The 27,764-nt window shown below is 36.7% G+C and overlaps 1 protein-coding gene across 1 annotated transcript in view; it reads left to right on the top strand.

Annotated features, from left to right (window-relative positions):
- The window catches only part of LOC149798769 (apicoplast pyruvate carrier 1-like), a 64,226-nt gene extending 43,060 nt beyond the window's left edge, over positions 1 to 21,166 (top strand). Inside the window, exons 4-7 of the mRNA XM_089957291.1 lie at positions 8,308 to 8,599; positions 10,651 to 10,773; positions 11,039 to 11,248; positions 21,095 to 21,166. Of these exons, the coding sequence (XP_089813417.1) occupies positions 8,308 to 8,599; positions 10,651 to 10,773; positions 11,039 to 11,248; positions 21,095 to 21,166 (697 nt within the window). The remainder of the gene's footprint in view (positions 1 to 8,307; positions 8,600 to 10,650; positions 10,774 to 11,038; positions 11,249 to 21,094) is intronic.
- Positions 21,167 to 27,764: the final 6,598 nt, after the last annotated feature.

Genomic DNA, 27,764 nt, shown 5'->3' with positions numbered 1-27,764 from the left:
TCCTGGTACAAGTCTTCCATGGTTCGTTGTAAAAACTGATTTTTAGTGCTACGATCAGGGTAACAAACGGGACATCCGTGAAATAAGCAACCGTTAAACTCGTACACGATCTTGGGGTTTTCTAAGTCCCAGCCATCGACCGAATACGTTCCGATGGTCTTTTCACCCCCTCCGTTGCGAGCATGCTGAATCCACTTGTCTTCCTTGTCGCACAAGTAATGTAACCAACGTAGGGCTTTGACCGAGTATTGACGTTTGACATAGTGGGTCGTTTGAGGGCTGATGACAGCCACGGTGTTTTCAGGCATGAATCGTTGCCGGTACACTAAGGAACACGCTTTGGCAATGGTGCAAGCTTCTTTCAAAGGATCGACCCCTCCGTCTTCCATGAACAGTTCTCGAAATTTTCCACAGCAACGCCATAAAATGTCCACGTCGGAACGACAATACTTTAGCATTTCTTCCTGAAAGTCGAAAGGGTCCGAGGCGTGAGCCTGGTACCAAGCGTAGAAAGCTTCTCGTTGTTCGGTACGCATGTTGTCGGGGTCGTAGTAGTGAGCCTCAGGTAAATGGGGTAGAACGGCGTGTTGATTGGCTTCCGAATTGAAAAAGTGTGGAAAGTACCCTTTAGCCATTTCTGTCATTCCAAACGTTTTAGGCATTCGGCTCAAAGGCATGGCCAAATAGCTCATCGAATCTTTAAACTGTACTTGTCCCACTTGCATGAAAATGATCTTGGCTCCGTTCAAAGTCACTTTAGGACGCTCGGTGCCTTGTTCCGTATAGTATCTCAAAAGAAACTGTCCATCGTATCCGGAAAAATTGTGAGCCATCACCGTGGCATGACGATGACAATCTCCCTAACGTTCGATGTCCTCTTGGCTCCACATCTTGTCGATGGGGTCTAAGACCCATTGGGCAAAATCGGCTAACGTGTTCGGTCCCCGAAAGATTTTTTCACGCCCTCCAGGAATCTTGCTGCAGTGAGGGCAATGACTGAAAATAGGTTCTTGAATGCACTTCTCGCACGCTCAATGAGCCACGCAGAAATTAGGAATGTGAATGCCGGTCTCTTGCATGCATTCGAAATCGAAAAAGATGAAATTGCCTTTCTTCTTGTGACCGTCCTCTTTCTCTGGTGGGGGTTGGTATTTTTGCACGTAGCATTGGTGTTCCAAGTCCACGATGTGGTGACAAATGTGACATTTTTTCTTTCCTCGACATACGTGTGCCTTGGCAGTATTGGTACATATGCCTTGTCCACACGTAGGGCACAATCTCAGGAGTTGACAAGCACATTTCTTCTGTGAACCATGCGTCTTCAAATGCTGTTGGTGACAGGTAGGGCTGACAAACGTGCGCAGACAAGTTGAACAAGGCACTGGTCTTTCGCTCAGACAGGGTGGAGAGGCCAAACATCCTGGGCATTTCGATCCACAATGTTTGTGTTGCTCTCGATTATTATAACCACGGTCACATTTCTCACAATAATAAACATATCCCAGGAATCCGGTGATGGTGGTAATGGTATCGAAATGGTCATCGTGATAATAAACATGAATGTATTTTCCATCCTTAAAATCTTGGCCTCGAAACAACAGAGGCCCACGCATTTCTTGAGGGTGCACTTTCAAGGTGTAGCGAGGAGCTAGGACATCTTGCAATTTTTGCATCTCAGGAATGCCACAGGGTGTGTTTTTGGATAGTCCGGCTTGTTGTAACAGGAGTTCTGCTTCGTTTCGTTGTTTGGCTCGGTCGGATTGTTGAATAGTTCTCCGGGTTCTTTTCCATTCTACCGTGTCGTTCTTGTTGGCATAGGTTCGTCCCACCACGATGGCACGGGCTAAACACATCTGGTCATGAGGGTTGTGAATTCGGACGAGACTTGTTTTGGTGTTGCGAAGATCGTCCACCAATAACATCTTTTTGCGTCCAGTCCCTTGAGGAGGAGAGACATGGGTCATGTCCAGTGTGGCTTTACCATCGGTGATGTCAAACTGATCATTAGATTGTTGTACGTGTTGAATCTTGTCCATGACTTTGGAAGCGGTCAATTCTGCAGGGGTGCTAAACTCCATCCAAACAGGGGATTTCAAACCGTCGTGTTGTATGGAAAGTCTCAAGCGATCGTCTTCTTTGGGTTGACATTGTCGCTTGAGTGTGGTGAGCAAAGAATCCCACACCCCAGTGATAAACACTTCTGCTTTCTCTAACGGCACTTCAGCCTTGAAATCTTTAAACTTCACCGTGTATTTGTAAGTCGTGGTTCTAAATTTTCTAGAGGAGCGCTTTTCCGTCTCTCGAATGGAATAGTATTTTTCAGGGTTGACTAAGGGTGGTGAACTTGGTTTAGAGGGTTCGGATTCTGGTTCACTCGTGTCCTCTTCAAAATCACTGGCATGAATTTGTGCCAAGATTTCAGCCCTGGTACGAGGCGATAGATCACGTTTCTGCCTCTTACTTTCTTCTTCTTCTTCTTCTTTCTTCTCGAATGAATAAGATCGTTTCATCTTGAGTGAAAAACGTCAAATGACTCAAGTTTAAACACCATGGACTAATTTATAGTCCTGGCAGACCAGCGTATATAAAAGGGTGTGTGTCTTGACCTTTCACTATTCATTTCACTCTCAAGCCGAGCACAACGATGGAAGAGACTAGCCAAATCGAACGTTTCGTCAGAGCTTTGCGAGGGGTCATTAGAAAATTCTCTTCAGACCAGCCCACGGACTACTCTCCTTCCTTTCGAGATAAAAGTCAAGATACTTGCTATATCTGTCAGAAGAAAGGGCATTGGTCTTCAGAGTGTCCAGACCGTCAAAAAAGAAAAAAAAAGGGCTAAAAAAGACAAAAGTCAAGATACCTGTTATTATTGTCAAGAAAAAGGACATTGGTCTCCAGATTGCCCAAAAAAGAAACAAGAGGAGTCAGAAGAAAAGAGGAATTCTTCAGAAGAAGAGAGGGATTCTTCAGAGGAAGAAGAGGAAGAAAGAAAACAATTATATTTAGAAGAGGCAAAGAAACAGGAGAAGAAAAGAAGAAGGGAAGAAAGTGAGGAGGAAGAAGAGGAAAAGACGGTGAAGAAATTTAAAAAACAGAAACTAAACAAGGAGACAGAAGAAGTAAATGAACTTTTAATTAAAGTGTTCTGTTGTGAATTCTGAATTGGATTGTAACAATGGATAAAAGAATAAATTAATGATATAAGGTAAGTGTCTTTGAGTTATGATTTTAAAATAAGAACGTACACTCACGCACTCATACACAGACACGTACTATAGGGGTAAAATGGGTTGGGTTTTTTTTTTTTTGAGTTATTGGCAAATTGAAAGGCTATCTCTTTTCGAGAAATGTGGGTGGCCCTGAAAAGGGCCTTTTTTGGTGTAGGGGTGAGTTTAAGCAATCAACTTTAACTGCCTTAAGCCTTTGCCACGGCCAAGGCCTACTTCTGGACTGCGTAATGATGATGATGATTGGGTTGAATCACTAAGGGTGGTACGGTAGGCTTAGTCACAGGGTTAACGTGTTTAGCTCGGAAAGGTTGTATTCTCTTCGGTCGTAATAAAGAAGTCTGATACATTTGTTTCAGACTTCTTAACTCCGCTAAAATGTCCAACAGTACCGTGACCGTTTGATTTTCACCCTCTTGTTTCTTTGCTGCTACTTCTTCTTGCTGTTGTTGCTGTTGTTTTTTTCTTACCTCTTCTTCTTGCTGCTGTTGTAGGAGAAAAGCTTGTTCCGCTTCCTTTTGTCGTTGTATAAATTTCTCCAATTCTTCTTTCTGTCTCTGTCTAAAATTCTCCACTTGCAGTAATGAAGAAGGTAACGAAGGTTCCGGAACAAATTCTTGCGAGGTAAGAAAATCCACAAAATGCCAATTCACCTCTTCTGAAAGTAAGTCCGGGTTCCCTTGGGCAGTCTCCCCTCCTGGTGCACCCCAATGGATCGTTTTCTGAGTTTCCGTCATGTTGAATCACTGTCGCATAGATTGACTGTACACAAGCGCTAGCGAATCTATATAGACCACGTGACGTCACAGACTGCTCTCTTCGGATTGGATGCGGGCTGACTGAATTTTGTAACGCGTGTTCGGATTGGTCAATGAACTCAATCCGTTTCAATCCTTCCTCTACTTATAAATAAGCGCAGTTCACTGCATTGATTCACCTGTTCTCGTCGCTTCAAGATGTGGACCACAGTCGAATCATCCACCCTTGTGTCTTCCATGATGTTTAGGACGGACATGCTCATGTATGTCCGGTCCAAGTGGACCGTTGTCGACAAGTCAGACACCAGTCTGTGGATACGAAGAGTGTACGTAGAAAGACAAGGTTGCCTCAAGAGGACACTGATTTATGGCCCTCGAGTAAGACGCAGCTTGAGGACAAGAAGATGCCGCAGATGCCCTTTATGTTAATGCATACATTAACATAAACCCAAAGGCCCTTTTCAGGGCCACCCATATTTCTAGAAAATAGAATGACTTTCGATTGCCTACCCCTTTTTTACAAAAAAACTTTTTTATTTTTAAAAAAAAAAAATCCCATATTCAATTTCCCTTGACGCTAGACAGTCCCGCGATTTTTTCTCCATATTCAATTCCTCTTGACGCTAGAGTGACTCCATGTTAAATTCCCCTTGACGCTAGATTGACCCACGATTTTTCTCCATGTTAAATTCCCCTTGACGCTAGATTGACCCACGAATTTTCTCCATGTTAATTTTCCCTTGACGCTAGATTGACCCGGGGGGGGGGGTCTGTAATGCTAATTCCCATTGACGCTAGGGTGACCCTATTCACTACTTAAGCATGCTATAATAGTTACAGTAATCTGACCTTAGCTATCATATACAATGTACGTTAAAAAGGTCAAGGCCACATGACAATATCTACCCTGCACAAGTTCAGCCACAATAGTTACGTTAATATGTCGCTGACTCCCCCGTTATAATAGTTACAACAATTTGGCATTATCAATCCCATACAAGTGCTTTATAATAGTTACGGTAATTTGGCATTATCAATCCTATACAATTAATTTATAAAAGTTACAGTAATATGACCTTATATAACCTAAACAATACGCGTTCTAAGAGTAAAACTATACAGGTTAAGCTTTTAACATGACAAGTTGTACTAAAGGATACAAAGTTCACATTACCTTTCCTCGCACATGACGTGATTAAGAGAGTGAGGCCGGAGTTCTCAAACAAAATATAAATCAATTATCCCTGTTACCAGTTTAACGACTCATGAACAACATTATAGATGCAATTGCATCGTGTTTAAATTGCTTTCCAAAGTCTGTAAAATGTCAACTTAAAACAATTATGATGACCTGATTGATCTACCTTTTGGACGAAATAGCAACATAAACATTATGTGATCGTCATAACATTCATTTTACCTTCTTACCCATCCCTCTCCTCCTCATTCACATTTGTTCTTCTCTTCATAACGATCGTTAAAAATTGGAATTGAAAGAAGACATGCCTTATATGAATGACCTCACCTTACATAAAGCAGCAAAGGCATCCCAAAATAGCTATGACCTCACCTTACATGAAAACTGAAAATGTATTCCATATATGAATGACATCACACCTTATAGGAAGCTGCAAAGGTATCCCAAACATGTATAACCTTACACTTATAGGATTGCTACCGCAAGTAAATAATATGGAAAGTCTGGACGAGCAAACAATATTGAACATCAACATTCAACAAATAATTTATTTCAATAGAAAGCAAAGTGAAAATTTAAAAGGAACTTTATAGTATTGTAAATTAAATCCCAAATGGTCCTAAAAGTTCTATCACAATTCCCCAAAGTATAGAATAATCCGAATGAATTTAATTGGTGTTTCGAATGAATTACAGTCTTAAAAGTGTTGAAGTACCAATGGCCAATAGTATTGATGTACTATTTATGTATCACAATGATATAATACACAATATCTCTAAATGGATTCACAATAAGCCCGAAATAGTGCTTTTGTCCGAAAGTATTACTGATCGTTTTGTAATTCCAGTGAATAATTAAAATAAATAAATCCTCTCAAATTAAAACTGAATACATCTAAAGTCTGATTCGATTAGTTAGATGTTAAGGTAGAAATGTATCATTACACATGTTGTTTACACAGCAATACTGACTAGTAGTGTGAATCGACTGCTCATGACTTCTAAGGTAATGATATCTCACCATGCTATAGAAAGTTATGTATCACTTGTCTGAGTGGGGTATATTTGAATAACGTCTAAGAAAATGTAATAAACTTCAGGACGTTCACTGCATTCCTTGCAAAGATGGAACTTTTTAAGTTAACATTTTTATGGTAAAAACATGTAACAGAAAACACCTGGGACAAATACGATTTCAGCATCTTGAAATTATGTCAGGTTGTCTGCGTTCGAATTGTTAGTTTTGGATCATCAACTAAAAATACAGGTTGGAAATATTCGGAACTAGCAAAATGTTTTATAATTAATTCAAGACATTAATGGTGGAAAAGGGCCAAATTGGAAATGAAACTTTTATGTAGCATATGTTACTTACAAGGATACCCTGTAGAATGGTAAGTAATTAAAATGTGTGTGTGTGTGTGTGTGTGTGTATTGAACTATTAGTGTTTCTTTTGTTTCATCCTTGTAGTTAATCAAGATACCTGAATTTTATATGTACGTATCAATGTATGTACCGCATTTAGAATGTACGTGGATAATAAGAACGAATTATAGTATATATATATATATATATATATATATATATATATATATATATATATATATATATATAGAGAGAGAGAGAGAGAGAGAGAGAGAGAGAGAGAGAGAGAGAGAGAGAGTGTATGTTTGTGTATCGTTTAATCGTTTTGTGCAAATTACTTTTGCAACAAAATGTCTTGACTTGCTGTTAAACGTCGTTGCCAAATAAAAGCATAACATAATCAATATTAATATGTATCAATGACATTCTCTGAAATGCTAATTTCTTGTGAAACAGTCTGCGTTCATAAAGCTTATTTCACTCCTTATTAAACAGTCTGCATTCAAAAAGCTCATTTACTGCAATACTATAAAAACAGTCTGCAATCATAAAGCCCATTTCACACATTATTAAACAATCTGCATTCAGTAAGTTAATTTCTGTTCTTATTAAATATATATATAGTCAATAGTCTCCCATGTATGCCTTATTAAACAGTCTGCCTTCAAAAATCCCATTTTTAAAAGGAAAATGTCTTGTCTGATGTGGAAGTTCGTTACAAAATAAAAATACATTAGAATCAAGATCAATGTTTATCAATGATAGCCTCTGAAAAGCTCATTTCTTGTGTTATTAAGCAGTCTGCATTCAAAACTCTCATTTCTTGTGTTATTAAGCAGTCTGCATTAGAAACTCTCATTTCTTGTGTTATTAAGCAGCCTGCATTCAAAACTTTCATTTCTTGTGTTATTAAGCAGTCTGCATTCGAAACTCTCATTTCTTGTGTTATTAAGCAGCCTGCATTCAAAACTTTCATTTCTTGTGTTATTTAGCAGACTCCATTCGAAACTCTCATGTCTTGTGTTAGCAAGCTGTCTGCATTCGAAACTCTCATTTCTTGGGTTACTAAGCAGTCTGTATTCAAAACTCTCATTTCTTGTGCTATTAAGCAGTCTGCATTCGAAACTCTCATTTCTTGTGTTATTAAGCAGCCTGCATTCAAAACTTTCATTTCTTGTGTTATTAAGCAGTCTGCATTCAAAACTCTCATTTCTTGTGCTATTAAGCAGTCTGCATTAAAAACTCTCATGTCTTGTGTTATTAAGCAGTCTGCATTCAAAACATTCATTTCTTGTGCTATTAAGCAGACTCCATTCAAAACTCTCATTTTTTGTGCTATTAAGCAGTCTGCATTCAAAACTCTCATTTCTTGTGTTTTTAAACAGTCTGTATTAAAAAGTTAGTTTTTTGTGTTATTAAACAAACTGCGTCTAAAGAAATGATGGCGAAAAAATTTGCAAGAACTGGACTGATCAACGATAAAATTATATCTAAAATGATGATATCTGAGAGAACTGCTTTCTTGTTTCATTTGGCTTTAGCGGCACACAATCTTGTCTGTTAGCAAGTGCTAGATAGCTGGAAGTAGACATGTGACGCTCGTTAAAAGCATTTTTGAAGGTTAGTATAGATGAGCAGTTTTTTAAGGTTAATATAGATGAGCAGTTTTTGAAGGCTAGTATAGAGGAGCAGTTTTTGAAGGCTAGTATAGAGGAGCAGTTTTTGAAGGCTAGTATAGAGGAGCAGTTTTGAAGGCTAGTATAGAGGAGCAGTTTTTGAAGGCTAGTATAGAGGAGCAGTTTTTGAAGGCTAGTATAGAGGAGCAGTTTTTGAAGGCTAGTATAGAGGAGCAGTTTTTGAAGGCTAGTATAGAGGAGCAGTTTTTGAAGGCTAGTATAGAGGAGCAGTTTTTGAAGGCTAGTATAGAGGAGCAGTTTTTGAAGGCTAGTATAGAGGAGCAGTTTTTGAAGGTTAGTATAGAGGAGCAGTTTTTGAAGGCTAGTATAGAGGAGCAGTTTTTGAAGGTTACTATAGATGAGCAGTTTTTGAAGGTTAGTATACATAAGCTGTTTTTAAAGGTTAGTATAGATGAACAGATTTTGAAGGTTAGTATACAGGATGAGCAGTTTCTGTTAGATTGTAGCAGATTGTTCCATGTGTCGATAAGTCATGGTATAAATGACTTTTTTAACTGAGTGGTGCTACGTCGATACAGAAATTTGGCAATCATTGGTTACAACAGGAATACCATGCTTCATACGCATATTCCAAAATTGGTCGAATGTCCGTTATTTACTAAGGTCATGTTTTAAAACGCCTGTTTTTGTTTCTTTAGCCGTCCAATATGCATAAATATTGCATGAATTATACAATCAATTCGGTTGTTCCAAGAACAATTTGATAAATAAATAATTTCCAGATGTCGATGTGATAAAAGTTTGCAGACGTCTCGTCGTTTTGTTTTTGACGCATATATTTTTCGTCTTATCTGTCATATTGATTTCTGACGCACGTAATTTTCTTGTTTTGGAAATGTACTTTGCTGTTAAGATAATATCAGCGATTGTACTTATGAAATTCTGATGATAGATAGATTACTTGTGATGCATTTTACACAAATGTATTCACTATTTTCATTTAATTTGTATTTAAATACATGCATTTTAATTTTCCAGTAATATAATCCGGTCCTAAGTGTATAGTAAAACTGTATTTATTTATTTATTTATTTTTTAGTTATAATGGAAAAGCTGGACATTTTTCAATGTGATATGCTACTTGTTTTTAACTGATGGCCGATTTATTCATACAAGTCTTCTGGTTGATTAAAAATAACTGAATGAAATAATTAATTTATTTGTTCTTTACTTGTGTCTTTTCTTTCTTTCTTTCTTTGCAAATTAGTTAAGGACATATTTATCTTCCTTTATCATCTATTGTAAGCACGATCTAAAAGGGATCCATCTCCAAATGTCTTGAACCTTTAAAAAATGCCGTTTAGATGAACTATAAAAGATGCCTTTTAACCCGTTATTGAAATCATTAAGTGCATACATTCGGATAAATGACCAAATCGGCGGGATGAATATAATATTCCGGGAAGAATAAATATCTTAAAGATAGGAACTTGTATTTCTTTAATTTTTAAAAAGCCTTGAATTAGTAAGAAACAATTAATAAGGCAGTCTGATTACACCCTGTGGTTGAATGCAACACTATGAGCTTGGAGGGAATGTTAGGTTTTATAATGCAAAATATGTATCAAATATTTTCGACGCAATTTTAAATCGTTTAGATTTTATAATGTAAAATATGTATTAAATATTTGAGATCAAATTTTAAATCGTTTAGATGGTGAAATTTCGGTTTAGATAACAGCAAATAGGTGTACTTAAATCTCTTTCTAAGTGAAAATCCAGGATTTTTTTGTTTTTGTTTTGTCAGAACAGGGACATAGTAATACTGAATGTATGCTATTTATAATATATTTGTCCTAGATCATAAACCGGATTTAAGCAGATCTGGAAGAGTTCCTACTTAACAATATGATAACACCATCAGCGGAACCGTCAGATCTACTGATATCGCATACAATCTCGACATAAAACACGCCCACCTCCACCTGCCACACACTGACCCGCTAAGTAAATATGCGTGTGAGTAAATAGTAATTCCTCCTAATAAATACACAGTCGCAACCATCTTAGTGATTGGTGATCGAAATTCAATAGATAATACTAGCTGCGTCATAATCTTATATTCTAATAGTAGAAAAGTAATAACTGGCTTATTTATATTCTAGTGGTAGAAAAGTAATAACTGGCTTATCCTATATTCTACTGGTAGAAAAGTAATAACTGGCTTATCCGATATTCTCGTGGTAGAAAAGTAATAACTGGCTTATCATATATTCTACTGGTAGAAAAGTAATAACTGGCTTATCCGATATTCTAGTGGTACAAAAGTAATAACTGGCTTATCCTATATTCTAGTGGCAGAAAAGAAAAATCATAAAAGTAATAACTGGCCTTCAAAAAGAATGAATTACCTGTTCACTGTTGTGTTTCTGTTTCTCTACATTTTGCTGCTTCTTTTTGGTCAGGCATACGGTCAGACATTCATCCTCGATGATCATTTTCTCGCCCTGGTTGGGTCACTCTCTTCTGTGTTTAATTTTGTTGGAAGACTGTTTTGGGGAGCCATTATGGACCGTTTCCGATTCAAAGTGGGTAAATTTCCTGACCGTACTTCCTTTTGTGTATTTGTACCTGATAATCGATTTGTTGCTCTCTGACCATGTATCTATTGATCGTCCCTCTGTCTGTCTGTGTGGCTGTCCGTACACTGTCTATTTCTCTTGAAGTTTATGAAACATGTTAACGTGATGTATCAAGATCTTTGAAGCAGTAAAACTAGCGCGATCTTCAGAAATGTTTTTAAAAAGGAGACTACCCTGTGTTTTATTTAATATCTTTTGATCGTTTCACTAGGTTGCCATTCAATGCATCACAGCAGGGTCGGCATGTCTACTGATGACAATTTTGGCCTCGGAGTGGGAGGGGAAGAACCTTTTTGCAATCTGGGTATGCGCCGTATACTTCTGTGTGTGCGGGACTTACAGCACTGTTCCAGCCACTCTTTCTAAACTCTACGGGGCTTCTTACCTTGGTATCGCCTACGGTATTGTAAGAATACATTCGGTAAGATTTAGAAATGTTCATGACTTTTCCTGGAAAAAATAATCTCTGTAGCGTCTATGGATATTTTCTTAGTGTTCTACGTTTAGCTATAGGTCCTCATAGTATTGACTTAGGACGTAGAATCAGGAGAGTAGCTTTAGCTACGACTTTAAAATAAATAACAAGACAGAGCAAAACCAACGAATTTTGTATAATTGACAATATTAAATTATTTCTCTAAAATATAACTGAAAGAATTGAAAATAACTTACAGGATGGTAAATGAAAACCTAAAATCCTAATTGTTCTATCAATTCAAGTAGTTCATAGAGACCAGAATGAGTTCCAAAGGTGTTCCGAATAATAGTAATGTACGGGCGTGTCAAAAGCACAGAAGAAATCACTATGATATAATCCCAAATGTCTTTAAATGAATTCACAGTAATTTCTTAAAATTATAAATCCAAAATTCCGTACAGCTGTTATATATGCAGCTCATCTTTAAATGAATGTTAGAACACTACAATTCCAACTAATGATTAAATTAAATTAAAAAATTGTCTCAGTGAATAGCTCTTCCAGGACTAATAGTACTAATAAGAATAATTCTAAGCATTAATTCTCTTATGCAGAATGCTAACACGCAGTACAAAAAAAAATGCAGTATGAGTCAATGAATGAATAATTTTGACATTTCGAAATACTTCTTCAGTAAAAAGATCAGCTGTACTAATTCTGACTAATCAGAAATTAGGTGAACTTGGCATTTTACCAGAGTTCATGCCCTTGTCGGATCACGTGATATTTACTTGTACTTGTGGTGCTAATTAACCCAGGAACTTTTAGAAATGAATCAATTTACGCATTATACATGACTTATCTTACAAGTGGGAACTACAATCATAGGATATTAGTATTAAAAACGTCATTTCTTAAAAATCCCTTACTAAAAGTATTATTATGAAGATAATACACATAATGTAGATATATATATCACTATATTAATGCCCCTATTGACTTCAGAATTTTTTATATAATGGACCGCGGAGAGGAACACAAGAAGAATACCACAAAACGTCATGGAAATGTTTTGCATCCTGCCACGTCCACGTTTCCTAGCATGTAATACAAATGGAAATTTACTTGAATTGCTTGGAATTGCTTGGAATAACATTTTTCCCATACACTTCAACATCATACTGCATATTTGATTTCTTTTAGTAACATAAATTATTCATTTTTGACGTTTTTATATATTCTATATTCTTTTGTCCTGAACGTTGTATTCTCTACCTAAGTAACATTAGCTGTAAATCATAAAGTTTCTTAATCGGATCACAGTATAGATACTACACGTTATAATTACGGCTCGATATGATTAAACTAGTTGTGCGTGCATGTGTGAATGCATACATGTATATCATACATATATATATATATATATATAATCATGTGTCTTATTTACGTTTCACTTAAGAGCTAATTATAGCATTGACTTGATGTTTTAGCTTGAAATATAACCTAAATACCAACGAAACATTTCTTCCGATATTTGTTTTTTTTCTTCTGAAATGCATTAGTGTACCTTCTCGGGGGAGGGGTTACTGTCATTGGTACTCTATCTGTCTGTCTGTATGTCTGTATCAATGTATGTATGTATGTGTGTGTGATTTGGAATTTTATCGTACCTTTAACAATTTCTCAGTCGTATCGCTACAATTTCTGCAGTGTGGCAGTTTATAGTGATGCCTAGCAGTGGGACATCATGCTGCAGATATGTAGCATGATGTCCCACCCAGACACATTATCTTGGCACCAGGCCGTGCAGTCCTAACACTAACCTGTTGATGCTGAGCGACTAGCCAGGCAGCTGTTAGTACCATTTTTACAAGTCTTTGGTATGACTCGGTCGGAGATCGAACTCACGACCTCCCGCATCCGAGGTGGACGCTCTAACCACTAGGCCGTCGGAGCGGTCATGTATGTATGTATGTATGTATGCATGTATGCATGTATGTATGTATGTATGTATGTATGTATGTATGTGTGTGTGTGTGTGTGTGTGTGTGTGTGTGTGTGTGCGTGCGTGCGTGCGTGCGTGCGTGCATGCATCCATGCATCCATGCAGGTATGTATGAATGCATGTATGTATGTATGTATGTATGTATGTGTATCTCAGCACAGTTTGGCTGTATAAGTACGAAGCTGAGAGCCCCGAGACATACACATAGATGGACGATCTCACAGAAATATATATCTGATTAAACTCATTAAAAGTAGTTAACAAAAGAAATGTGTGCATATTTAGGTACCGTAATATAATGTAATACAATATAATATAATATAATATAATATAATATAATATAATATAATATAATATAATATAATATAATATAATATAATATAATATAATATAATATAACGGAATGTCATAAAATATAATATAATATAATATAATATAATATAATATAATATAATATAATATAATATAACATAATATAACATAACATAATACAATATAATATAATATCATATCATATCATATCATATCATCTCATCTCATCTCATATCATATCATATCATATCATATCATATCATATCATATCATATCATATAACGGAATGTCATGTAATATAATGTAACCTGCAATGGGTCTCATGAACGAGCAAATCAATACGACATGCATAAGCCCTTCCAGGAAAAAGAATGGAAATTCGCAACCAAGCTAAACATCTAAGTATAAAGAATTATTCCTATGTGAAATTAATAAGCACTTATACATCAAAATATCGCAAAAATTTATGTTTAGAAATTAGTGACTGCCATTTTACTAAACCAATCCATGGTACCAAATAGTGCGTGCGTGCGTGCTTATATTACTGTATGTATGTATGTATGTATGTATGTACGTATGTATGTGTATCTCAGCACAGTTTGGCTGTATAAGTACGAAGCTGAGAGCCCCGAGACATACACATAGATGGACGATCTCACAGAAATATATATCTGAATAAACTCATTAAAAGTAGTTAACAAAAGAACTGTGTGCATATTTAGGTACCGTAATATAATATAATACAATACAATATAATATAATATAATATAATATAACGGAATGTGATGTAATATAATATAATATAATATAATATAATATAATATAATATAATATAATATAATATAATATAATATAATATAATATAATATAATATAATATAATATAATATAATATAACACAGTATAATATAATATAATACAATATAATATAATATAATATCATATCATATCATATCATATCATATCATATAACGGAATGTCATGTAATATAATGTAACCTGCAATGGGTCTCATGAACGAGCAAATCAATACGACATGCATAAGCCCTTCCGGGAAAAAGAATGGAAGTTCGCAACCAAGCTAAACATCTAAGTATAAAGAATTATTCCTATGTGAAATTAATAAGCACTTATACATCAAAATATCGCAAAAATTTATGTTTAGAAATTAGTGACTGCCATTTTACTAAACCAATCCATGGTACCAAATAGTCTCGTGAATGCTATGCATTAGGATGTCTGCAGAAAAATAATTGGCAAACTAGTCGGTTTGACAAATATATTCCAAACAGCGACTCCGTGCCAACAAAAATAATAACTAAAACTTGAAAATACTTTAAAATGAGACATAAATACCAATAGCACTGACCAACTCTTATTACAGTAATATAAGCACGCGGCTTATTACAATAATATAAGCACCCCGGCTTATTACAATAATATAAGCATCCAGGTTTATTACAATAATATAAGCACCCAGGCTTATGACAATAATAAAGCACCAGTTCTTATTACAATAATAAAAGCACCCAGGCTTATTACACTAATAACATCACCCTGGCTTATTACAATAATAAAAGCAACCATGATTATTACAATAATTAAAGCACCGTGGCTTATTACAATAATGCATGCACCCATGTTTATTACAATAATATAAGCACCCAAGGTTATTGCAACAATAAAAAGAAACACACAGGCTTATATCAATAATATAGGCAACCAGGCTTAATACAATGATATTAACATCCAGGCTTATTGCAATAATATAAGCACTCTGGTGTATTACAATAATATAACATGCGAAAATATTGCAAAGTTGTAACAGCTCCTTCAAATATATCAGAATACTGTACAACTGAAATACTTTTGTTTTAAAAAGAATTGTTCTTTATTGTCGAGTTAAGTTAAATTTTCAAACGTGTATGTGTGCAATTTTAATTGTATCATTTACATCTCTTTCGGGATTTGTGGCCTCTTTCTTCTTCATGGACGAAGACAGTGAACAAAATTGAAAATCCTAGAAAGTTTTCGAATTGTTTATTTCACATCTCTACAAATATCATGCAAGAGTGTGTAAAAGTCGTTTTGAACAGAGTGTGTGAAAGTCGTTTTGAACAGAGTGTGTGAAAGTCGTTTTGAACAGAGTGTGTGAAAATTGTTTTGAACAGAGTGTGCGAAAGTCGTTTTGAACAGAGTGTGTGAGAGTCGTTTTGAACAGAGTGTGAAAGTCGGTTTCATCAGAGTGTGTGAAATTTATTTTGAACAGAGTGTGTGAAAGTTGTTTTGAACAGAATTTCAAGCACACATGTATTCACGAATAAATAAACAATATCGTTGTACTTGTTTAAAGAGTTTTGTGAATAGTTAATTTTGTAGCTTATTTTTAGAAACTAAAATGACATAATGCCTTGAATAAGCTTATATTTGATGGTGTATTCTTGACTCTTTTCTTTTGTATTTAAATGTGTCATGTATATTCCAGAGCTTCAGAATAAATTAAATGTGTGATGTATAATTCAGGGCTTTGAAACAATTATTTGCTTTAATATTTCTTTGTGTCAATGGGTCATAAAGTAATTCTGGAGTTTGGCAATATAGTCTACATTTTTATATTCTCATTTATCCCTTGAAGACTGCAAAAGATATCCTATTTAAAAAAATATTTAATTGTGTGATTTGTGCATTTATTGAATCATATTTATATTTGTGTAGGAAAATGCATGGTCCTTTATGGTAGTGTAATAATACAAAATTAACAGAAGATGTGTACGTTGTATAAAGTGAAATGAAATTAGATGATTTGTTGTATGCACACACACACGCGCATGAAGTGATATATAACACTTTGGACACGAATGACAACACCACACTTACTATTTAAAGTGCCGTGTGTAACGACTAAAATTCAGTCACTTACTCGTCACATAAGCCTGGATGTAAAGTGCCGTGTGCAACGACTAAAATTCGTTCACTTACTCGTCACATAAGCCTGGATGCAACAGAAGGTATAAATAGAAATATCTTCCATATGACGCCTTCATGATCCAATTTATAAATAAAGCTAAAATCTCAACCTCCTCCATAATGGCCGTACACTCTCTTTTCTTTAATACAAAACAAACGTGTTTTTTTTTAAATAAATATTCCAACGCTGTAAAATTAGGCGTGTGTCAGATTTACGTCTAAAAGCCTGTCACGTTGCACTTTTAACTGGCAATAACGTGTTCCATAAGACGACATTGTTACAGTTCCCTACTATGGTCTGACTCCAGCTGGCAATGACGTGTTCCATAAGATGACAATGTTACAGTTCCCTACTATCACTTGACTCCAGTTTAAAGGTTAAATATTAAACTGTAACATTATTTGTTTGCGTTTTGAAGCTGACAAAACACTTGTCACGTAGTCTTTGTATACTCGGTCATATATATATATATATATATATATATAGAGAGAGAGAGAGAGAGAGAGAGAGAGAGAGAGAGCAATATTATTTGGCATTTTTTATATTCAAACTAGTGAATTTCGTTTTTGTACAGCCCTTAACAGCCTTGACGGTAGTTCCTAAAAAAGGGTTGGAAGGAATGTATCGATTATAAGTAGCGTATTTTGATGAAGACAACAACTCAATTCTCCATGACCTTTGATAAAAACAACAATGACAAAATATTTAGTCCCAAATATTTGATCCTTGAAATGAACAGATTGGAATATTTTCATAGTTTCTGCTCAGCTGTCTTTTGTACATGCTGTTCATGTGTCCATCTATTCTAACACAATTGGTAATTTAGTTTTTTTTAATATTTTATTAATTAATGAATCTTGAGTTTAAATCTTTAACTACTTTGTTGAAATCCTAGTAATGGGATCAATACAAAATGGATAAAATGCTAGACTTTAGTATAGTAATTCCCTTTTATGTTGACCATTAACTACATGAATCTAGCTCCTTGTATCCTGATTTCTAAACGACCACGTATATTTGCAAATAACTACACTGTAAGCACGATAAAAGTCTGATTTACCCAGTTTTCAAATGTCATACACAAAACACTATAATAGCTATTGATCACAAGTACAGAGATATGTGACTAAATCATCACTAATCGGTATATATCTAATTCCACAAGATGGTGTTAACATTTTCTCTCTAAAGAGCTATTCAACACACTGTAGAATCCAGTGTATTGAAATACAACGCTCTTTGCAACTATCTCACATAAAATAAAATATCAAATTGCCTATTTTTAGCTCTTATAAATATATTTTACGCCAAAAATTGTCGTTAAACGTTTAAATTACAGTTTATAAGCTAATAATTTATAAAAGTTTACTTACTGCATATTATACGTTATATTTGGCTATAGCACACCAACCTATCATGTTTAACCTATTTGCATTAGAACTACCCCCAAGTTAAGCGTGGAACGAAGCGGTTTTTGTATTATATATCTGCTACTGTCTGAAAGCAAATGAGGATCATTTTCCATTGTTACATTGTTTGAGGTATTTATCGTTTGGCTCTACATTCAAAGCAAGCAGTGGAAAATACTGTGTATCGCCAAGGAAAAGATTTATTGTAAACTAACGTGTGAAAGTACAGATGTTCTGCGAGGCAGTAAAAACCGAATGTCAATTTTTTTTCATTCTATATCGCAGTGACAAAATATGAAAACCCATGCCCATTGTGCAGTTTCTCCCCCACACCCCCAACCCGGATTATGACTTGCATCCACTGCTGTAATCTACCCGCGAAGAATTCCAATTACCGTGCCTAAGGTAATGTTATAACTTATTCACTCCCTTGAAAGGAGACAATAACGCTTCAAAATTTCCTGAAAATAAAATTACCTGCTATTTAATATATGACATTGGAAACTAAATTCTAATATTATTTAATATATAACATTAGAAACCAAATTCTAATGCTATTTAATATATGACATTGGAAACTAAATTCTAATATTATTTAATATATGACATTGGAAACCAAAATATAATGCTATTTAATATATGACATTGGAAAACAAATTCTAGTGCTTTTTAATATATAACATTGGAAACCAAATTCTTGAAAAACAGTTTAAGGAGCATAAACTTTCGAAGATAATGAGACCCTATTACGTCACAAATATTAAAAGTCCGTGCAATAAAAAAGAAAGGAATTAAAGTTAATCTGATATGTTAAATGCCTGAAAAAATAAGGTGTATCCGAAAACATCAAACATGTGGAAAATGCGTTAGAGCGACTACAGTAGTGATGGGGGGGGGGGGCCAAATAGGAACTATGGGACTTCCATGTAAAAAAGTGCCGCGGACGTATAGGGTCAAGATTTATAAAGACAATGGGAATTAGCATTACAGACAGGGTCCCGGCGCTAAAGGGACAAAAGGCATTTTAACATGGGTGACGTCATGGTACAGACACTGGGGAAACAATGGCAACACTGTTGTAAGTGGATGACCTCAATCGGGTGGAACAGTGTGGCAAGGGGCTGACCTCAGTCGGGACAAATAGAGACATAGACATAGGGACCTGGTTAGAGACAGGGTTAGAGACAGAGAGACATAGACATACATATATTTATGCACATAAATCTATCAAACAAACAACTATACAACCAACTAAAAAATGTTGTAGGCAAGAGAGAATATGCATCTTTTCGGAGAAATGGAGTGGCCCTGTAAAGGTCCTTTTGTTTTCTTCTTCTTCTTCTTCTTCTGCTGCTGCTGCTTCTTCTTCTTCTTCTTCTTCTCCAACGTTTCATCTTCTCTATTACATTTGTCTTCTTCTGTCATCCATTTTCTTGCTTCGTCTCCTCCTTCTCCTCTTCCTCATTTTTTTCTTCTTTTAATTTTCTCCTTTTTCAAGCTTATCATTCTATCTTCTAAATTGCTCTTTTTCGTGCTGGTCTTTCTTTCATTCTTTGTCCTCCTTGATAAACTCGCTCAATACTTCCTTCCCTCTCCTTAAGTTATTGATTTCCATTTTCAATCGATGGGGGCTATAGAAACCATACTCAGCCCTGACATGCATCTCTTCCACTATCCCTATGGAGTCCACTGCCACTTGTGGCTTCTCCATCTTGTCAACGTAGTTCCATGCCATTTTTAATTATTCAATGTTGCATGGTGCGAATGATGAACGCTACACTTTATACGTCTCAAGCACGGACGTGCAGGAAAACAACCACTTTTACCAACTACCCATATCACATACCAAACAGCCCATAGTGATTTGATTGCTAACCTAAACTAAATTTGTATACAAAGCAACACACTAATAATAACAAAAAGCACTATACTTTCTTTCAATACATAGTGGAAAAGGGCTTTTTTATTTACAAAACACATCATCACCTCCTCACCTATAATCGCATCAGAAAAGGAGTTAGTGTTTATAGTTACACTACTTCACTTTGACAAATATTCTTTAGTGCAGGGACAAGGGTTTTGTTAAGGGAAAGGCACACATACACAGAAGTGTGCGCACGCAAACAAATACAAACACAAGCAAAAATATATACACATACATACACACACGTACGCGCGCGCACTCACGCACTCACACACACACACTATACCAACAAGTACTAATATTTTTGGCAACTTTCGGTGGGGACTATAAGACCCATACTCCAGCCTGCTAACTAATCAAATCAAATGAAATAACGTTTACAAACAGACACGTATTATTATAAATAAATCGTTGTATTGACTTTCGGTGGGGACTATAAGACCCATACTCCAGCCTGCTAACTAATCAAATCAAATCAAATAACGTTTACAAACAGACACGTATTATTATAAATAAATCTTTGTATTGATTTTCGTCAGAGCAGGACTTTACCATAGTGTAGTATATTTTCTATAGCATGTCATGATTTTGGACTGACAAAATTGAAAAGTAGAGTTGCTTTGTGAATAGTTCACATTAAAGAAATGCCTGTGGTGATTTATTATACAAAAGTAATGCAGCCGAACACTTGATTCACAAAGTATAATGAAGGAATTTATAGAAATTTGCAATAGTGGCGTAAACCTGAAAAAAAGACTGGAATGTCAAAATGTGATCGATACAATCTCGTTGTATTGCTTGATTGCATCATATAGGTTTATCAAAGAGGCACAAAAGGTGTTGTGTGATTCTATGAAAAAATTCATAACACTTTGATAATTTGATGAATTTGATAGTTACCTTTGAAAAAGAACGAAGTAAAATAGGAAAATAACAGGAAAAGGAAATTGCTTTCGATATCTTTTCGATAATGTCAAAAACATTTGGGAGATTTATCTGAGAATATCAATTTCAAAACCTCGATTTACTATATATTCGTGGGATGATAATATGATGTTTTCTTTCAGACCAGTCTTAAAGACATTGCAAAGGAGGAGATAGTAAAGCGGCGACAGACAAATCTGCGCAATGAGCAAGTTTATGGCAAAGTACAAAACAAAGTAATTCACATAATTTCTCAGTGAGAAAGACGCTTCATCCTCCTTTGTTATGAGTATGCCTACTCTGTTACAGCTAAAACAGATCGCACGGCATAATGGAATATACCTGCCAAGTAGTACCAAGAAAACAGACATACTGGAATAATTGAGACCCATATTGGTACTGAATCCACATGTATGACCTCCACCAAATGTTGTCTTTACAGCAGTAACAGCAACAATTACCGACAAAAAGAACCAACGGTAACACAACTAAGAAAATTTGCACCGGAGCATAACATCCGAATACCCAATGGTACAAGAGAAGCCGACACCCTTGCAGTAATAGACGAGTGTGAACGAAACCGTCTGCGTATTGAGGATGAACAACAACGTCATGCCCCTGCTACCACTACTGAAGCAGCTGAGTATGTTCGTGAAAACAAAATCAATCACATGTATCGGAATTAAAATTTCAAAAACATAGTGGTGAGTTGTAAATTATTCCACCTACATAGACACCGGGCAAAGAAACTTGACAACTATTGACAATTATAATTTCTGGAATCGTAACGGTGGTACAAAACTTTGTTCACGCTCTAGTCAAATCAGACATTCTTTAAAATGCCGCTAAGTCGTGGCAAGACTAGATTAAACCAACCACTACTTCTCAGTGGATTTACAATGGTGCATGCGTAATCCTGAACCGCAAAGACAACAGGGTCTTCAATGATGATATTGGCAGAAGAATTATAAAGATTTTCGAAACGCTGGAGAAATACACGAATGCAGGGAAGCGATGGGCTCCAAGAAGTTCGCATGTGGAGATTCATCTCTCACAGTATCTGCCGTTTCGTGGATCCAGGTGCATACCAACACAAGACTCGCTGCCCCTAAGGTTGGTTATCTACGTACATATCTTTGATAATCATTGTTTTGAATTGGCAAATTTGTCAGCGTTATATTCAGTCAATGACAATCAAGACTTAGCCCGAAAATATCAGCGTCACAATGGGTAAACTCAGCTTTAGTGACATGGAATTTCCTGTGCAGGTTACCAAAGCCACAATGAACAAATTTGAAACACTTAAATCAAGTACAGCTGTTAATGTGTTCCGTAGCGACAAAGACTATTAACCGCTGACACTATCTCCAAATAGACAGAACGGCCGAACCCAGATTTATTTGTTTTTGCTGAGTGAAATGAAAAAATCAGAATCGATATCGCAGTATGTATGGATAAATAATCTTGCTAGACTGCATGACAGGCACAGTAAAATCATCGCAAGAAATATCAATGCAAACGTTGCAGGCATATATATACTAATCAGGGACTGCTCACCAGTCATGAATTGTAATGCGATGGTATCAGTTAAAAACCACAAAGCACAATAATGCATGAGTCTTTTTAAAACACTAAATGTACTGCAGTACAATGATATAATAAACGTCCCATACATCATCTACGCGGACGTTGAATCGTTCAATGTTTCAGTAGAAAATTAATGCTTTTACAGACACTAACAAAGATACTCCTGAGAGTCATCAGACAGCGCAAATTGCCGAACTAATTCCATATTGGTTTCTGTTACTTAGTAGTTCGATATGATCGAAAAACAGAGTCGCCTGTTCGTTATCGTGCCAAGAATGCACGCTCGTTAAGCACAATTATGGTATTTCTCATATAGATCGAAGTCGCAGCGAATGGATTGTTCGCGATCAAAATTATGACGGATGATGACATTCGTTAGTTCCTTGCAACCACTCATTGCTGGATTTACTTCCAGCAATGCCATAGTTTATGATCACATCCATATTACAGGTGCGTACAAGAGGAGCCACACAACGCGTGTAATTTGAAACTACGAATGTACTCCAGCAAAACAAAATATCCCTGTGGTGTTTCATAACTTGCGTGGGTATGATGACCACTTAATAATGCAAGCAGTAGACAAGGCATCAAACTGCCAGATAAGGGATACCCACCTGCATGGAAAAATACAGGTCGCTTCGACTTGGACAACTGCATTCTTCCTTAGAAAAGTTAGTAAATAATCTGATGGCAAAAAATTTCAAAATTACTGTCGATACTGTCCACGGGGTGCAAGCACTCCAAGTACAGACCTGCTGACGAAAAATGGCGTGTATCATTCCGAGTACATGAACTACTGGAATAAATTTGCTGAAATACAGTTGCAAAGATGGTTTGGTCAGCATTCGAGTGCGAAAACCTGGGTGACTATCACGATTTGTATATGCTTACTGACGTGTTGTTGATAGCTGGTGTTACATTTTGTGATAATGCCATTCACGTTTAAAAACTCAATCTCGCCCATTATTTCTCATCACCAGGTATGAATTGGGATGTATTGTTGTCCAAGACCAAAGCTGAGTTGAAATTGCTCAGTGACATTGATCAGCATTTTTGTTCGAGCGATCACTTCGTGGTGGTGACATATCCATGTCAAGTTACATATACGCTCTATGGCCTCTATGACCCCAACAGTTAAATTACATATAGAGATATACCTTTAAGATTCGACTATGACAAACACACTTCCGGTTGGTGGACTTCATTGGATGAATCCTGCTCAAACTGATCTATAAAAACATTGAGCTCAAACATCCACGGTTTTCACGGATATTTCATTGAAGTTCATCTGGAATATTCTGAAACACTTACACGATGCACACAACATGTTGTTCCTTTGTCAGTGACCGATCATCGATGAGTCAGGACGCAAATACATCGAATATACTAAACTTGTGCAAAGTACTTGGACCGAACACAGCTATGTACTGCATGTGCGAAATTTGTGATTAGGTATGCTTGTACTCAAGAGTCATTGAGTACCTGAATTTCGTCAGCGCGCTTCAATTACCCCGAAGCTACAGACGAATACAAACCAAAACGCAAAAGCCCCTAATGATTTAGAGAAGGTCTTTTTTAAGCTCATGATGAATGTCGTGTTTTTGTAAATCATGGAGAATCTTCGCAAGTGAATTCGAGTCGACCGTGCCAATGATTATCAGCATAACAAACCTCGAACGATCATTGCGGATCCGGCCTTTGAATCCAGAAAAATCTTTGACGGTGGGTTTTTTGCTGCTCACAGTAAAACAAATCAAAACACAAAATAACAAAGCCATATTGGGTTGTCCGTGCTGGACGTGTCAAAGTTGCTCATGTACGAGTTTTACTATGCCAAGATCAAACCATTTTATCAGTAACGAGTCAAGATGTTCGACACCGAGTCGATGAATATCACAACTGATTATAAGTAAGAGGACATGGCAAAATCAAGTTTGATCAACAAATGTAATACCAACGAGTGTCCGAAAGAACATCTGTTGATATGATACAAGAAACAAGATGGCCGCTATCGCTTAACCGGCTTGAAGCAGCCGTTCCGTTTTTTAGTGCCGTTTTCATGATATTTGTGCTTGTTACCTGCTATCATTTTCGTTATTGTGTTTATTATGTATTGGCTGTTAAATTCGTATGTGTTTCTTCATCTCCTTGTTTCGGAAATGAGAACAATTAGACTTTTTCTCAGCTGTCTTGCTCCACTGCCTTTGAACAAACCGCCATCACGTGATACTCGCCATACAACCCGTTTATGCTACGATGGACCCTCATTAATTGCTTTAAATGATCACTCCTTGGCTCTCCACACTACATTGTGCTCTAGACTAAACGAAATGGGACTACATTCATCATTACCTAAATGTAAACAGAAGCGAAAAAAGAAACGTTTCAAAGCTGGCCGGCGTAGAACAGGAAGAATTCCAGTTATCTCCCTTATTTCGGCTCAACAATTTAAAAAAAAGAAATTCGACCGTTAATTTAGATAACCTAATTCGAATCCCTATTAATTCGTCAACCTTTGTGTCAAATATCCAAGAAATACCTCTGCGCATTGCATTATTTAATGCCCAGTCAGTAGGACTACCGGAGAAGCGCACAGAAATAGTTAATTTTATCAACGACCAGAATATTGACTTATTTTTCCTGACAGAAACATGGCTAAAACATCAGGCGATGAGCCCAAGTGTGCGGATCTAACACCCACAGGTTATTCCATCAAGCCGTTCCCCCGTAATTCTTGCGGAGGTGAAATTGCTGTCATTACAAAGAACTCCATGATAAAACGTCTTAACCACACCATAACATTCAATTTCCACCACACATCGTTTGAACTAGTCCAAACCACACTCATACTGGAGGAAAGGTCAGTCCATTTTTTCTACCGATACCGCCCTCCTCCTAGTAGAAAAAAACAAGCTGTCTGACTCTCTCTTTTTGGAGCAGTTTCCGAATCTCCTGCACTATGGAAATTCGGTTGGTGGTAACCTGATTATTCTTGGAGATTTCATCTTTCACTTTGACTGTCCCTGAAACTCAAATACATCAAAACTCATAGATTTCATTAATGTATTCAACCTCAAACAGTCAGTTAACCAACCCACCCATAAACATGGTCACATTTTAGACTGGATTCTTCATAGACCTGATGATAACATTCTACGGTCCTCCCTGGTATCCCATGAACTTGCATCAGATCACCTCTGCATTATATGCCATCTTGACGTATCAGTCCCTAACCCTCCACCTTTATCTGCTACTAAGAGAAACCTCCGTATGATAAATAGAACCAAACTAATACACGACATCCAAGCTAACATAACAACTTGCTTATCTCCTACTGCAGAACAACTCGATAACTGCCTGCATTCATTGCTTGACAAACATGCCCCAGCTACCAAGTGCAGAGTATCAATTCAAAAGTGTTCTCCATGGTAAAGCAGTGTTAGGGACCAACTTCGCACTGCTAAAAGAGACCGCCGTAAAGCTGAGAGGCTCTGCCCTTCCACCAGACTCACTATTCATACGCAAATCTATGAAGCCGCTAAGAAGAATGTCACAAATATAGTCCATGCAGCGAAATCAGCCCACTACACTACTAAGATCATGGAAAGTTTCAGCTGCAAAGAGCTCTTCGAGATTACTAACAAGCTAATGTCAAGGAACAAATCTACACCACTTCCAATTACCTTCTCTCCAGTCGACCTTCCGGACATGTTTGCAAATTTCTTCCGTGACAAAGTACAAACCATTAGAGATAAGCTTGACACCACAATTTCAACTGACTCGTCGTTACCATACTGTTGGAATACAGAATTTGAACGGCAGCCATTAGCAGCATTTGAACCTGTCTCTATGGATTTCGTACGTACAATCCTGATGAAGAGTGCACCAAAGTCATGTGAACTTGATCCAATTCCAACATCATTGCTGCTTGAGTGCTTAGATCCAGTATTGCCTTCACTAACTGATGTTATTAATACCTCTCTCTCATCAGGGGAATTCCCATCATTTTTCAAAACTGCCATTATAAAGCCTCTGCTGAAGAAACCAACACTAGACCATAACGATTTAAAGAACTATCGCCCAGTGTATAATCTCCCATTCATATAAAAAATCTTAGAAAAGGTTGTTCTATCCCAGCTTGTATCTCATCTAAATTCAAACAGTCTTTATAGCAATGTACAATCTGCATATCGCCCTTGCCACAGTACTGAAACTACTCTTCTAAAAGTAGTTAATGACATTCTCTCTGCGTTGGATAGCGGAAAGCTTACAGTCCTCACCCTCCTTGATTTGTCTGCAGCATTTGACACAATAGATCATGATATATTACTTCACCGTCCCCAGCATGTATTTGGCATTCATGATACAGTCTTACTGTGGTTCAAGTCCTGCTTGGTCAACAGGACATAAATCGTATCTGCAAATGGAATACACTCCAGCCCAGTTGATCTATGTTGTGGTGTTCCACAGGGGTCTGTTTTTGGACCTGCTCTCTTCATTCTGTACACTCGGTCGCTCTCAAGTGTCATAGATCATCATCCAGTGTCTCACCCATAGTACGCTGATGATACCCATATATACAAATCTAGCCACCAAACTGAAGTTGATGCTACCATTCAAGGTGTAGAGAGGTGCATTTCTGATGTGAAATCATGGATGACATGTAACAAGCTGATGATGAATGATGATAAAACTGAGGCCATTCTGATCACAACACAAAGACTTTCTCATTCACATCCTTTACCTCAAACAATAAGCATCAGCAACACCAACGTTAAATTCACACAGTCAGTACGAAACCTATGTGTTACTCTGGACAGTACTCTCACATTGCACCAACATGTCATGAACATATGCAAGGCTGCATATCTTGAGCTGAGACGCATCAGCTCAATTTGCAAATATCTTTCAGTTGATGCCACTAAAACACTTGTGTGTTCATTAGTACTTTCAAGACTGGACTATTGTAACTTAATTCTGTCTAGTTCATCTCAATATCTGCTCCAGAAACTTCAAAAAGTTCAAAACACAGCTGCTCGGATCATGCTTAGAGTACCACGATCAGAGCACACCTCTTCGCTGTTCTGTACCCTATACTGGCTATCCATTCGATCCAGAATCAAACACAAAATTTGTTCTCTGTGCTACGTTTCACTGTCGGACTCTAGTCCAACATACCTATCCGACCTCACCCATGTGTACACACCAGCAAGATACTTATGCTCCTCGTCTGACAATCGTATAATCATTATTCCCACTATGAAAACAAAGTCATATGGACAGCGTTCTTTTGCATACCAGGGCCCAGCAACGTGGAATGAATTGCCCACTGAACTTAGACACAAAGACACAGTGATTACATTCAAGAGGTCTCTCAAAACTCACTTATTTC

The sequence above is a fragment of the Sinohyriopsis cumingii genome, chromosome 5 (genome assembly GCF_028554795.1).
Source record: "Sinohyriopsis cumingii isolate HCF-2022 chromosome 5, ASM2855479v2, whole genome shotgun sequence".
In the NCBI taxonomy this organism is placed as follows: domain Eukaryota; kingdom Metazoa; phylum Mollusca; class Bivalvia; order Unionida; family Unionidae; genus Sinohyriopsis; species Sinohyriopsis cumingii.
This window is presented reverse-complemented; position numbering and strand designations above follow the sequence as displayed.